Source organism: Phocoena phocoena, chromosome 10 (assembly GCF_963924675.1).
Source record: "Phocoena phocoena chromosome 10, mPhoPho1.1, whole genome shotgun sequence".
In the NCBI taxonomy this organism is placed as follows: domain Eukaryota; kingdom Metazoa; phylum Chordata; class Mammalia; order Artiodactyla; family Phocoenidae; genus Phocoena; species Phocoena phocoena.
In genome coordinates, this window is record NC_089228.1 from 100391200 (window position 1) to 100406817 (window position 15618).

At 50.3% G+C, this 15618-nt stretch overlaps 1 protein-coding gene across 3 annotated transcripts in view; it reads right to left on the reverse strand.

Moving 5' to 3' along the window:
• RREB1 (ras responsive element binding protein 1) overlaps positions 1–15618 on the reverse strand; it is a 66450-nt gene that overhangs the window by 20501 nt on the left and 30331 nt on the right. For all 3 annotated transcript variants that reach the window (XM_065885286.1, XM_065885287.1, XM_065885285.1), the window contains exons 4-5: positions 12739–12883; positions 11911–12047 (exon numbers count right to left, since the gene is read on the reverse strand). In XM_065885286.1, the coding sequence (XP_065741358.1) occupies positions 11911–12047; positions 12739–12883 (282 nt within the window). The remainder of the gene's footprint in view (positions 1–11910; positions 12048–12738; positions 12884–15618) is intronic.

Consider the following 15618-nt stretch of genomic DNA (forward strand, 5'->3'; position numbering starts at 1 on the left):
GGCCGTGGCTGGTACAGCAGCGTGCTCCTGTGTCCCCACCTCCGCGACACCCCCTCCCCGCTGACGCGCCCGCATCTCGCCACCGAGATTCCTGTCATCGTTCAATTAAATTTAGCATGCTGGGTTCCCACGAGCCACTCAAAACACAAACCCCTTTTGAGGGACTTCTGGTTAAGCTCACCAACTGTGATAAAGGCTCTGGGCAGGGATGGCCGCGGAGAACCCAGACGCCTATAGGTATGGAAAGTTCTCACACGGTGGGCCTGCACAGCGCAGCTTCCGTCTCTCCCCGGCTCTGCTTCCCGCAATATCTTGCACTGTTGAGATTTTCTCTCCCTGCACCTATTCCTCTTCCCCTCTGTCCTGTCTGGGCCACAAGCAGGTGAAGTTCAGGGAACTGTCTGGAAGCTGGTCTGTGCCTTCCCTGAAAGGTGAGACTGAGAGGAAGTTAAGAAAGAAAGGACAAGTGCAAAGGCAGCGGGGAGCTGCCACCCAGTGGGCCCTCAGGCATTTTCCACCTGACATCCATGATGACTCACTCTTGAGTTAACAATTAGCACTGACGACATATATTTTGTGTAGAATATTTGCAAAGTATTTATAATTAATTTTTACCAGCGTTGGGACATTACAACAAATACTTAAGCTCAATTCATCCTAGCAACCCAGCCAGTGTGTGACCATCCCATCACAATGGAAGCAGAGGCCTGGTTCTCGCTCACCCTCAGAAGACAGCAGGGCTCACTCCGTCTGTCAGAGAAAGGGTTGTACATCAAAGTTGGGTAAAGGGGTGGGGTGGGGGGGCCCCTCATTAAAAACAAAAAATCACGCACATTTATTATTTTACTCAACCTAAAACATATTCAGTTGATCCTCATTATTTGCAGAGTCTGTGTTTGTGAATTTGCCTACTTGCCAAAATTTATTTGTAAACCCAAGTCAATACTCGCGGTGTGTTCTTGGACAGGCAACGCAACAGAGAACAGAGTGGGAAGAACCTGAGTTGCCTGATGCACACGTTCCCTGCTGGGGCTGGACAAGGAGACGCTCTGCCCTCTCATTTAAGCTCCTACTGTAAACAAGTGTCCTTTCCGCTATCTCTTTAGTGCTGCCACATTTCTAGCATTTTAGTGTTTCTTCTTGATGAGTCTGCTATTTAAAATGGTCCCCAAGGGCCTCCCTGGTGGTGCAGTGGTTAAGAATCCGCCTGCCAATGCAGGGGACGCGGGTTTGATCCCTGGATTGGAAAGATCCCACATGCGGCGGAGCAGCTAAGCCCGTGCACCGCAACTACTGAAGCCTGCGTGCCTAGAGCCCGTGCTCCACAACAGGAGAAGCCATCACAGTGAGAAGCCTGCACGCACCGCAATAAAGAGTAGCTCCCGCTCCCTGCCGCTAGAGAAAAGCCCGCACAGCAACGAAGACCCAACGCAGCCAAAAATAAATAAATTAAATAAATAAATTTTAAAAATGAAATGGTCCCCAAGTGTAATGCTGAAGTGCCACCCTGTGTGGCCAAGAGCAAGAAGGCTGTGACGTGCTTTGCAGAGAAAACACGCGTGTTAGATGAGCTCCGTTCAGGCGTGAGCTAGAGTGCTGTCGGCTGTGAGTTCAATGTTGATGAGTCAAGAGTATATACTATATAGAGTGTCTTTAAACAGAAACACACTTAATAAAACAAGGCTATGTATCAATTAGTTCATGAAAATGTGACCAGAGGCTTGCAGGAAACTAACCCTGTGTTTCCTCCAGGAACAATGGTTCAGTGCCCACTAACTCTCTGTCTGTGGGGACTTCACGGAATGTACCTACTGTGTAACGAGACTCCACTGCACATTCAACTCGCCCATTTTTATGGGGGCCAAGGACTTAGGCTTGGGTCTAGCTCCACTGAGTGAAGATCCATGTCGCCATCACTGTGTGAGTCACACTCGTAACACAGCATCTTTGATTTCTGGTTTTAGATGCTTTCAGGTAGAGCAAGAACTTAGATTTTTGCAAACCAAACTAAAGCAGCATCCTAGGTTCTTATGATTGTTTCTTCAACTGTTCACAGCTGTCTTGCCCCCCCTAAATTTGACAGCAAAACAAAGAAACAAACAACAGCAACAACAAAAACCTGTCCAATCTGGCTTATGTGCAAGTATGCCCAACTTAGTTTTCACAGACCATTCTTTAAAAGAAAACAAACAATATTTTGCTGGCTTACAGACAATTTAATTAAATTACAGCAAATAATTATAAGTATTACTGACATAAACAGGTTGGGGGGAATCATACTGACCCTCGGCAGCCTGCGTGTCAACTGCAGAAGGTGAGCAGGTGGGCCTGAGCAGTGGGCTGCATGCTTCTTGAGCTTTTAACCTTGAGCTTCTAACTTTAGAGTTAAAACGCTTTTGAGCATTTATCCCGTATCGGCTTGCTGCTGGTGAAATGTGTGTGTTATGTATCTTTATGTATTTATATGCACACATATATAATGTACCAGGTACATTATAAAATATGAAAATAGAACATTTTAAAGGATGAGTGAAGAAAAGTCCCATTATCGTGCCCCAGAGATCTTTCTGAACACCCTCCTCTCTTGAGACTATGGCATCAGTGCAGAGTCTACTGGCCATGAGTATTCCACATGAGGGCATCACACGTGGGTTGTACAAGGGAATGGAGAGGTTCTCGGAAGGTGGCGATAAGGATTACTGCCCTTCTATCGTAGCCATGAATTTTCAGTAACGCTGAGTTTGCACCATTTATCTAGACATATCTATCTCCTCCTTCATTCTCTTATTCACCTTCAAACTCTTCCCGTTTCTGGTATCTGGTACCAAGTGTGCGCTCCATACACACGTGGCAGAATTACCTGGCACCAACCACAGGCTGTGTCCTCCGAGGAAGGCAGGTGTGGAGCAGTGGGGGGATAGGCGCAGGGACCAGGGAGTCCCAGCTGGGAATGGGGAGTCAGAGTGTGTGACCTTGGACAACTTGTTTCATCTGTATTTCAGCTGCCTGCTGTGTAAAATTTCCCAAACGTGCCTGAGATAAGAATCCCCCCATGACCTTGTTAAAAACCAGATTCCTGGGGCCACTGCAGATGGACTGGAATCAGAATAACTGGAGGAGGAACCCAGGAATCTGTATTTGTGCAAGCATACCAGGTGCCTCTTAGATCAGACAAGTGTGGAAAATAAATTAGTGAGAATCAAGCAAGAGGATCTCGAATTTATGAACAACTAAAGCTACAAGCCCGGGCGAGCTCATTCCCTTCCTGCTATGAGTCTCCGTTTTCTTTCTCATCTGTATGTGGGGATCTTTAGAGTTACCGTGAATAACGGGTAACCAAATGCTCGGAGAACTACAAGGTGCTAGACCAAATTTAACCATTATTTTATAGCGCTAGGTACAAAAAAAAAAAAATCAGGAATAACTCATTTCCTGGCAATTACAGCAGACACAAAAATGCAGAAAAAATGGAATTTTAATTTCCAAAGGATGTATTCTCTCCTTTCGCTCTCGAGAACTCCACAGAACAGCAGAACTTCTCCACTGCTGCCGTTTAATCTGGAGACTCACGGGGAGAGACGTGTGTTCCTCCTAGTCCTGCCTCTGCCCTGCACCCCCTGCTTCCTCATCACCCCCGTTCTCTTCTGGAGCCACAGCCTGCACCCACATGCACTCAAGAGCCTCCTAACGCCGTGAAAACGAGCCCTCCATCCACCACATCACACCTCTGTTTCCACAGGGTTTCAATCAAGGTGCTCCTGTTTCACTTCTGAAAGGATATAGACTTTCATCTTACAAACAAACTTCTTGAAAAGTGGCAGAGAAAATTAAAATCTGCCTTGAAATCAGAAGCACATCAAGAAGCTGGTTAAAAAGAAGGAAAGAACCCTCGTGGGAAAAAACACTGCCCCCCATCTCACACTTGGACCTCTATCTGCGGACAGACTTTAAATGAAACTGTCGTGGAAAACAGTCACCCAGAGACATTTAGATTGTCTTTGTCAGGCAGACACTCGGTTCCTCCTGAGGCCCAGTGGAGGTCACTGCAAATCTGCAGGTGATGCTGCTGGCTGCCGAGCTGGGGCTATCTGCTAACCTCGCTTCGGTCTGTCACCTTCATTAAGGCCACAGCCATTGATCGGGTGGTCCCCACCACTCTTCCCCTCGACCCTGGTTTGGGGGATCTTTCAACCCCGCCAGGAACTCGTGAACAGCACACTGTAAAACATTTAGATGGAGTGGAGCTGTACGTAAGAGTCACGGCAGAGTGACTGGAGGATGATTTCATTTTGCAAGTGCTCTGACGACGTGCCAGGGGGAAATTTTACAGATCCGAGAGGCTGCTTTCGGATTTTCTGGCAACGGAGATGGCCTTAAGTTGCAAACTGAGGGTAACTGTTCCAAATGGAAACTAACTTCCGCTGTCAGTAAGATAAATGCATTTAATGGGGGAAAGTGTATCTAGCTGTAGGGTTTAAAGACGCTAATAACATTCCACCCACTCTTCTAAGAACAAAACTTTCTTTTTTTCTTTTTAAATCACATACTCAAATAGATTACCGTGAAGAAAACAAAAATTCATTATTTGAAAAAAACTCTAAAGGACAATTTAAGTAAAGGTGAGCTTACTTACGAAACGCAGGGACGAATGCCAATATGGACATCCTGCCTGCCCTTGGCTTATGGAAGGATGATCCCCTATATGTAAGCCCCAAATTGTTCTGCTCACAGAAACAGTGTTTCTCTACCCAAGGCAGTTCACCAGAGCCCACTTCACCCAGAAAACACTTGAATCTCAGCACGTGTTAGCAAATGCTTCTATGAGAAAGGAAGCACGTTTAGTTCAGAATGCGGGGAGAGCGACCTGCTCCCCTAACTGCAGGGTTCCACCTCCCTCAGGGCAGCTCTATTCCCAGGGCAGGGGCTCCAGCACTTCAGTTTACTCGGGGTGGGTGGTAAGGGAAGAGCTGAGGTTTGGGGCCCGTGCAGGGTTGGAACTTCTGGAACCGGAGGGGAAAAGCAGCTGTCTGCAGCTTATCTGCTCTGCCTGCTGTGGCACCTGCAGTGTCACTGAGGGGGATTGGGGAGGTGTGAAGCAGAGACAGGAGGGGCTGGGCGGGGGGTTCCAGGGGAGAGAGATGCCCCCCCCAGAGCAGCAGGCAGGGGAGTGAGCCAAGTTTCCACTGTGGCCCCCGGTATACAAAGGAACAGATGGCAGGACTGGGGGCTGCCAGTGCTGGGGCTGGAGGGAGGCACTGTGATCCCAGAGCACCTTCACCATGTGCTTGATCTGTAGCCTGTCCTGTCCTCTCCTTCAGAAATCAAACAAACTCACAGTCTCTCAGCACACGGGCTCTGGCCTTGACGTTGGCCTCGCCGGGAAGAGCACACTGTGAACGTGGTCAGAGAAGGCTGACTTCCATGACAGTGGTGAACTGCACTGATCTTGAAGCTACCCTGCCAGCCACAGCTCAGGCCAGGGATGGGCCAGGCAGCTCCGGGAGGTCCAGGAAGTGCTCTCCTTTGTTAGCTGGGGCTTTGTCCTTTCAGTTCTCAGAGGGCTTCAATGCAAATGAATGAGGTTCTTGTTCATGCCCAGATCCACGACTAGTCTCAGAAAAACAAACGTCAGGATCTTAAGAGTCACTGAATCGAGGACTGACACGTAGCATGGCACACCCAGTGGGGCAGGGCACCACGGAAGCCGTTCTTTACAACACATGCCCTTCCTTCTTATTTACCTTTTAGAAGAAAACTGCAGAATTCTGGGCTGGGGTAGAAATGTGCTAATTATACACATGCTATAATGGCGTGGGCACTGTGCAGGAAGTAGGGGTACAGGAAGAAGCTGTCAACAGAGCAGCTCACAGTAGGGCTGACAGTGACTTAGCAGGACTAACTCTCACAATTAAAGGCATCAGCCATGAAACAAGGAACGTGTAACCACTAACCAGAGTGGGTTTCCCAACTAACCTTCCTGAAGGATCTACAATGGAGGGGAGCTTGCACACACACACACACACGCACACACACACACAGAAGACTGAGTCAAACCAAGGTAAATGTGGAGGCAAAATCACCAGCAAAAGCATCTACAGGAATGGAAAAGAAGGCCACCAAAAAGCTTAAAAAGAAGTATTTTTAAGGCTTGTGGCTAAGCGATTCTGGGACTAACCCCTCCCAGGGTTTGCTACAGTAATACTGTGTCATCTGGTGACCTTACTTCCACATTGTTCTATCATGTCTCCCAGTTAAGGGACAGACAGACAGATGACCCCCACTGCCACAAGAAAGGGTTAAAAAATTTTTTTTCACTATGCTAAACATATTTTTGAAAGACTGCTTTGGCAAATTTCAAACATCAGGAAACACATTTCTTTAGAATCTCAGGTTTCCCCAACAATCTAAGGGAAATGATGTGCGGTTCTATAATTTAAAGGTATCAGGACCTTTCAAGCTTCTAATCATCTGGGTTTCTGTGCAGCTGGATCACAACATTTGGGAGGCAGGACTCAAACCAAATGTAAACCGCCATTCAGCTACCCAATCTTTACAAAAGCAAAATCAGATAAAAGTGGCTACTTACAACGATAAAGACTAAAGGCCAAACTGCTTTCATGTTCTCTGTCAAGGAAATGGTACCTGGAGAAGCCCCGGAACGGGCTTCCTTCTCTATTTTACTGGAATCAGATTCCCAGAGAGCGACACCAACCCATAACTGTAAGTGTCGCAAGGGTTAAAATATTAAAAACAACACATGTTCTAAATAATAGTATCAGAAGTAAATGTTCATTGATTGATTGTTACAGTCTGGGGACTGTGGATGCTCCCTTCATCCTCACACAGCCCCTAAATCCATTTTCCAGACGGGGAAACTGAGCCCGAGGTCACGGAGATGCCAGGCCCCGGTCAGGCTGCAGCCGGCACCCTCAGCACCGCTCTGCTGCAACTGCTGCGCTGTGCGTTCAGAGGGTGGTTACTGCAGGTGTCCCAGCTCCTTCTACAACCCATGTCACGTCCTTAATGCCTGGGCCCTGGACAGCGGCTCGACTGGGAGTCTTCCCAACACACCCCGAGCAGCAGCAGGCCTGGCCCTGTCATCAGAACCTGGGAAATACCTTGCTGAGAAAGCGGCAGTCACCCTGGCTGCTTCCTTGAGATACTGAATTTCTTGCTCATTACAGTGTTTTATCGAGGGACTGACGTTCCTTTTTAAAGGGATTCCATGCTTCATTTTCTCTGTTCTGTCTACGGAGGCAAGAGGGGCGAGTGCAAACGGCTTCTCGTCAGAGCCCCGCCCGGTTCAGACCCTCCCTGCCCTCCCCCGCTTCCCAGCCGCAGAGCTGACAGCCAACAGCTGCCTTGATCTCTCCCAGTTGCTGGGAGCAACAGTGACGGCCTAGGAGAGGGCCCTGGCCAGGGGCAGCCTGCCCTCCCCACGCCCAGGAATCCGCTGGCCTGCACACACTGCATCCTGATGCCCTGCTAGGTCTGTTCGACCGAAGCAACGCAGCGGGAAGCCGGGCAGGTCCAGGGACTGCTCAACGCGTGGCTGGGGTGAACCCAGAAGCCGGCGGCAGTGCCCACTCCACGCGGCTGAGAGGCCCCCCGGGCAGGGTGCGGAGGGGCCGCCCGGACAGAGGCCTCCAGCTTAGGGGGCGGATCTTCTCCTCCCTCAGCCCCCAGCATCGTTTTAGATCTGCCCTCCACGTGGCTGAGCCTCAGACCCCTGGGGCTCTTATACGAGATGCTGCAGAGTATTTTGTTATACCCTCTCCCTATTTTTAGGATGACATTTAACAAGTGTGGGACCAGCGCCACGTCAGTCAGTCTTAGGGTCTCCCTGCAGGTGACGGGAATGGGTAGAGGGGGGATGGGGCGCAGGGCAGGCAGTCGAACGTTCCTTGGAACACTTGAGAATCCAGAAGAAGGTGGTCCTGGCGACTCTCCCCACCTCTGGCAGCCCGCCCTCCATGCCCGTGGGCACCTGCCCTCCCCTCTGTGCTGCCGCGTGCCCGCAGAGCCCACTCAGATCCCCACCTTCCAACGCCCCATGTACATTTAAGGGCATCACCATAACATTTTCCTCACAGACAACTAGGAACGGTACTGGACCGGACTGAGGAGGGCCTGCCCCGGGCAAGCGCCCCAGCATCCAATGTAAAAGGCCGTGGGAAGCTTTCCGCCAACCTATCCGGCTCCCTGGCTGCCTCTGCTTGGACAACAGGCTGCTGGCCTGTCTGGCCCTGAACTGACCCACTTCACTCTGTTATAATCGCTCTTACTCTTTTGCTGACAGCCCTCGAGGGGCCCTGTCTCCACTGTCACCACTTTTTTCTTAAGTCTGGTCAAGGGCCTGGCACACAACAAGCACTCATTCATTTGCCGGATACATTTTAGCTGAACTAATTTAAAAATTATTTATTACCCAATCTCCTTTAATCAAGAAGCCACATAAGATGATACAATAACTTTTGCCAAATTTCGCCCCCAGCTGCAGTCACAGTGCCACCGTGACTACCCAGAGGTCCCCCCAGCCCAGCCCAGCCCCCATTAGCCAGAGACTAGTCATTCAGACACAAAATGGGGATGGGGGCGGGGTCTGAGACAAAGCCCTCCCAGCTACAGGTGGGCTTGTCCTAGGTTCGCACCTACACATGGGCTGCTGGGGGCTTGGAATGTGCCTCTTCCAATTGAAATGGTGGGCTGCGATCAGGCCCCACACACCAGATGGCAAAGACTGTATGAGAATGAGAATGGAAATCACATCACTGACGATTTCTGTACTGACATTATATTTTGGGTATATTAGTATACCAGCAAAGCATGATCAATTTCCCTATTTTCTTCTTCCTTTTTTAGAATGTGGCTACTTGAAAACTTAAGGTGGCCCTCGTGGCTCTCCTCCTGTTTGCATTGGTGGCTGCTGACCTGGACTTCCCTCCCAGCTAACTTTACTCAGGGCAGCAGACAGCCTGTTACTCTGTTCTATTCTTATAACCAGGCACGATATTCAACACCCAGACACCCTCACACAGGGATGTCCTCTCTGCATCCACCTGCTCACTGAACACTCTGTCACCTCCAGTCCCAAGTGCCAGCTCCCAGAAAGCCTCTGCTTCTCCCGTCTGGGGGGCTGGACAGAAGGGCCAAGTCACTGCGGGTCTGGTCACGCCAGGGCAAAAACAAACCCGACACTCGGAGCCAGAATCACTACAGTGGTCTGTGTCTTCCTTTTGCTCTACGCTTCCACTTCGTTAACTTGAAACACAAGGCACTGCAGGAGAAAGGCCTCGGCGTTTACGTGAATTTGGATTTCCAATGCTTTTTATTAAGGAACAACGGGCACCTTGCCAGCTTTGGGGGTGGGCGGTAAGGGCAGGAGAGGGAGAGAAAGAAGCCAACAGCTGTTTCGAGTTATAAACTTTCTGTCTAAACTGGTAGCATCCCACTGTGGTTCTGCTGCCTTTGGGGTTTGCAAATGGAGTTGGTGCCTATTTTAGCTCTGGGTTAACAAGCAGTCTCTCCCACCAGCTACTGTCACAGTTCACTGCCTGGCTGGGCCCTGCCGGCTCATGCCTGTCCCCATGGCATCCTCTGATAGCAGGCCATTATGTGGAGGGCAGAGCAGAGGAGAGAGAAGGGAAACTAACTATGTTCTGTAATTAACTCCTTTGGTTCCCAGACACAAGACCCACCCACACAGCAACAGCCGCCAGACAGGGGATGGCATGCTTGCCCCCCACCATGGATGCAAGGCAACCTCTTCTCACGCCACTGCCGGGAGAGGCCGAGCCCCCCACCAGGCTCAGGACTCCTCCAGTCCACCCTCCCCAAACAAAGGATGCTATTACCAAGTGGGCAAGGGAGGACCTGAGGTTTAACTTCACAGCCTTGGAGTCACGGCAAGTGAATTATGCACCAAATCATGTAAAACAGTGAACCAGTATCCAAGGCGATTCCCGTCTCCATGTTCTCCAAGTAGCCAGCCCGGCCTGCCCCCAGATTAGGTGCTTGTCCAGAAGGCCCCACTCCAGGAGCACCCACGCCCTGGTGCCAGCCAGCACTAAAGAAGGGGACACCTGATCTTCCTTTATCATTGCTATACACTGTGCTGTGCAGGCTCCAGCTGCCCAGAAATCTCTCTTGAGAGTTAAGTTATTTTCCCTGTCGGACAGAATCATCTAGAAGAGGGGTAAATGGGTAGTTCCTAAGATGGTATCTGATCACAGAATAAAACACAAAGTGAAAGAAAACCTAGGGAGGAACCCAGAGAGGAGCAGTGTGTGGACTCAGGCACTCTGCAGTGCCGGGTCAGAAGCGCTGACCGGGGTCGGAGGGTCGGGGGTCGCAGCTGCTATTCCTGCCTCTGCCCGCGACTCACCACGTGAGGTTTGTCTGGTAACTTCACCTCCGCTTGCTCAGGTCCTGCATCTAGAGAACTATTTCAATAGTTACCACCCACCACCAGCCCGCATCCTGGGATGCTGTGGACGTTAATGAAACCATGAAGTCAAGTTCCTGAATCTCTCAGAATGACAGGGCCTACAAAAGGAAGAGCCAAGTGCTTTTTCTTGGTAGACAGAAGAACAACTGTTAAGAGGCAGGTTTCCGAGTCACAGAATTTCAGGCCTGAAAGGGAGCACAAGGACGATCTGGTCCAACTCTCCTTCAAGGTTTAGATGCAGCTGGTCCAAGCCCATGTGAGCAGAGGTGGGACAGGGACCCAGGGTTCTGACCACCAGTCCATGCCTGCCCGTCACATCCAGGAGTTTCCCAAGATGGGGCAGTCACCTAAAGACATGTTCTAGCACTTCAATTGCTCAGAGTTTAATCTCTCCATAAATTCTTTTCTCTCTCTAATGGAAAAAATGTCAAGCTAACGTGATTAAGGATAATGATTACTTGACACGACTTTATGTTACTGGACAATTAGGCTTTTACCCCAACACAAACATGTTTAGCTGCCTCAGACCTTTTCACTCCTAAGTCACAACCAAACATGTGCCCCCAAGAAGGAAATGTGGTCCATGTATTGGTGAGTCAGACAAACAGATGTCCAGATTTCTACACTCCCAAGCTGTCTTCTGAAACCCAAAGCTGCAACCACGTATGCACTGGCCTCTGCTCTGGGAACCTTCAGCTGTGCCTCTCGGGACGTGCTACTTTCAAGTCTCACAATACCAGAGGCTCCCCTACAGCACCTTAAAAATGATACAGTAGCAGTTTCAGAGAGGAAGCGTGTACCTGCTCAGCAGGAACAAAGGGCTTTCTGCCTGATAAAAACGCAGGGAAGAAGGTCGGGGAGGAAAGCCGAGCTCCCCCCACCCCATCCCCAAATTCTGCCGGAGGTCCGCCTGGGACCACTGAGAATCAGAAAAACTATGCGGAGCCTGGACCAGCAGAACCATCACCTTTGCTGCTACTAAGACAGGCTGCATTCAGGTCCCGTGTCCTGCACGACAGAACTCTGTCTTGCCCCCAAATGCTTTCCTCGGCTTCTGTGCTACCAGCCCATTCCAGACACCCATGAGCACCTGATCCGCCCTTCCCGCCCTTAGCACAGACACGGGCGCAGCTAACGACCATTTGGGCTGCAATACCATCCGTGAAGAAAATGTGTCTGCTGCCCAAAGCCCGGTGCTAGGAGGCTACCCGTGGGCGGGGGCTCATGGGGATCGCCCGGGGGCCCCGCCAGGAGTGCAGGAAGCACCGTGACGCTGGTGAATCCTCCTGGGGCTGCAGCCACCTGCTCTGACCCCTCTCAGCCCCACTTCCACCCCCGCAAGCACTCTGATCGGCCTCACTAATGGCCTCACAGCCCAGGCTGGAGTAACAGGAGGTAGGTTGCATCACACATCACAAGGAGGCGCCCCCCATAGCACAAGCCTGCCCCAGCCCCTCTCCTACCTTAGCGGGTTATCTGAGTGGGTCTCCATGTGGGTCTCCAGCCCGTACTTGCACACGAACTCCTTGAAACACAGTGGGCAGTGAAACACTTCATCAGCTTTCTTCTCCATGTCACCCGACTGCCTGTCCTCTACCATCTTAGGGGAAAGAAGAAACATTAAGTCACAAGGGAGAGCTCCCACGTAGTTTGTTTCAGAGAAGCCGACACTAAATCCAGAATCTGAAAGGAAAAGGACGCCTCCCTCCTAGGCATTAAGGATGCTACTGACCAACGTTTCATGTAACAAAACCTCACCGAACACCAGCACCCACCCACCCACCCTCAACTCACTCATCCATTCAACAAATATTCACGGTCCAGGCTCCACATAGTTTTTCTGATTCTCAGTGGTCCCAGGTGGACCTCCGGCAGAATTTGGGGATGGGGTGGGGGGAGCTCGGCTTTCCTCCCCGACCTTCTTCCCTGCGTTTTTATCAGGCAGAAAGCCCTTAGTACCTGCCAGGCACTGGGAATAAAAGTGTGAGGACAAAAGAGTCCCTAATACTTAGCAGAGCCTCTTCCATTCTAGCTGGAGAAACAAAAAACCCCAGGAGCAATGAAACAAGCTCCTCAGATCATCCGTGGGCTCAGCCGGGGGGCTCTTCCTTCCACAAAGGAGGAGCAAACAGGTACTTTTTTCTCCAGAGACCTTATGAAACAGTGCAGGGAAACAGGTTAGAAGCTTGGGATGGGTGTCCACCAAGCCCCCAGACTGCAAAATAAAGGCTGGAGGGATTTCTGCCAAGAGTCCCTGGGGCAGGCACATCTGTGCTGGGGGCAGAGAGGACCTTTTTAGCGGGCGCTGGGTCTTCCTTCTCTGACTCTGTATCATGACTCAGTTTCCTTTTGGAGGACAGCCGCCTGCGCTTCAGTGGGGACGGAGGGGCTGCAGCTGTAGCGCTGCTGGGGTCCTTCTCATGAATCTTCATATGTCTGGAAAGAACACACACACGGACAATGTGATTTAGCAAAAACTGAGGTGGTTTATTTAAAATGATATTTTAAATTTTATTTTATAAATAAAATTTATATTTTTCTATTTGGGCACTGGTAGTTAAATTTTCCTTAGTTAAGAGATACGGGATATAATTTATACAGTGACTTCTTTTTAAAAACCTTATAATCTCCTTGAACCCCTCGTGAAGCTCTCACAACGAAGTGCTATCCAAAAATGTGGCTCAGTGCCTTGCTGTCTGTTGGAAGATATTCATGAACTTCACTGGCACTAATAAGATAAAAACAAACTATTTGATGATCTGTTCTACTTATGCAGACAAGCTGTACTATTTTAGGGCACATAATTCTATAGACAAAAGAAGTCCCAGGTACCACTAGTTCATAAACCAAGAAACCACTCTGTGGTCCCAGAACCCACCCCCTGTCTACCAGTAGAATGTGTTCTCTCTCTTCTGCCTTTGGAAGCATGCTGGGGGTCCCATTTGAGAAGTGCTGACCGAGCACATGTCCGAAGTGCCCGAGACCTGAAAGCCTGCCCGTGCTCTCCAGGGTCTTACATGGATTTGCAGATCATGAGAGTAGCTGGGACAGTGGGATAAGTTACATGTTGCAACCCTGACATCTACAGGACTAGGAATACACATACAAGAAAGTATTATATTAGTATGCATATGTCTGTTCCAAAAAGAGAGTTTTATGGGTGACCTGACTTAAGTGACCTGACATTATCAAGTTCTAAAGCAAACATTCTAGGAAGCAGGTCCCAAGAGCTATAGGGAAAGAAAGAATGGCATTACAAAAAGATAGTCTCAATTTCCTTGCTTCGTGACATAAAAGGTTTACTCTTCCTAATGACAATCATCGTCGGCATCATCATCTCTGACCGGGGTTAAACTGTGCCAGATGTGGGAATGTAGCCACAGCTTTTTATAAATAACCCTCTGATGGGATTATCTTACTGGAGCCGTTCTCAGGAATGGGAAAAGACAGCAAGTTTTCATGACCGATCCTGTCAGACTTCTGAGAAGAAGCTCTGCTCAGCTCAAGCTCACGTTCTGCTGTGCCTTCTGTGCAGGACACGGGCTGGGGTAAAGGGCTGAGAAGCTCACGAACCACAAGCAGCGACAATTCAGGCTCTCAGGCCAACGACTCAACGAGACGGCTGGGCGACACCCTTCCCACTCACAGCCTCTGCCCCCGACACCCGTGAGCCCTCCTTCCGTGAGTGTGTGGGGCTAAGAGCTACAACTCCCCTGGTTCTGGCCCTACAGACATACTCTAGAAGGTGGAGGGGTCCCCAACGTCAGCCCAAGACCACACTAGCCTCTGCCCGAAGAGCACCAGCCCCGTCATCCACCAGTAGGCGAGATGTGGCCTAACCTCTGAGAAATGGGATTCGGGGAAGGAGGCTCAGACCAGCCCTCTGTTCTCTTAGGGGGAATCAATGTGGTGAGTCAGAAAGATCTAGTGGGAGAAAATGGAAAAGAATCACAGACAACCATCATGCCCATATCCACATAATTCCTTGCTTAGATTATTAGCGGAGGATGCTTTATTATTAGTTCTTGGTCACCTAAAGCCTTGAGAAAGTTAATGGAGACAAATAGCCTTGTTCTATGTACCCCCTCTATTTCAAGGCGATTGGGAGTTAAGGAGACCATCATTTAACGTCAGTGTTTGGAGAAAAAAAGAAAGGCTGGCAAGTTCCTTTCGACATTTATTGTATGGCACATTCCAATTTTAGAAATGTAAAAAAATTTTTTAGGCATCTAAGAATTGAGAAAGTATGATAATACTATGGGATGTAAATTAGTACCAAACCCATCCTTTCAAGAAATCACTCAAAATGAATTTTAAAAACAATATCCTGGAGGAATTGAGGAAGATGGCGGAAGAGTAAGACGCGGAGACCACCTTCCTCCCCACAAATACATCAGAAACACATCTACACGTGGAACAACTCCTACAGAACACCTACTGAACGCTGGCAGAAGACCTCTTGCCCCCAAAAGGCAAGAAAGTCCCCACGTATCTGGGTAGGGCAAAAGAAAAAAGAATAAACAGAGACAAAAGCACAGGGACGGGACCTGCACCAGTGGGAGGGAGCCGTGAAGGAGGAAATGTTTCCACACACTAGGAGCCCCTTCGCGGGCGGAGACAGCGGGAAGCGGATGGGGAAGCTTTGGAGCCGCGGAGGAGAGCGCAGCAACAGGGGTGCAGAGGGCAAAGCGAAGAGATTCTCGCACAGAATATCGGGGCCGACCGGCACTCACCAGCCCGAGAGGCTTGTCTGCTCACCCGCCGGGGCGGGCGGGGCTGGGAGCTTGAGGCTCGGGCTTTGGTCGGAGCGCCGGGAGAGTACTGGGGTTGGCGGCGTGACCACAGCCTGAAGGGGTTAGTGCGCCACGGCTAGCCGGGAGGGAGTCCGGGGAAAAGTCTGGACCTGCCGAAGAGGCAAGAGACTTTTTCTTCCCTCTTTGTTTCCTGGTGCGCGAGGAGAGGGGATTGAGAGCGCTGCTTAAAGGAGCTTCAGAGACGGGCGCGAGCCGCGGCAAACAGCGCGGAGCCCAGAGACGGGCGGGAGACGCTAAGGCTGTTGCTGCCGCCACCAAGAAGCCTGTGTGCGACCACAGGTCACTATCCACACCTCCCTTCCGGGGAGCCTGTGCAGCCCGCCACTGCCAGGGTCCCGGGATCCAGGGACAACTCCC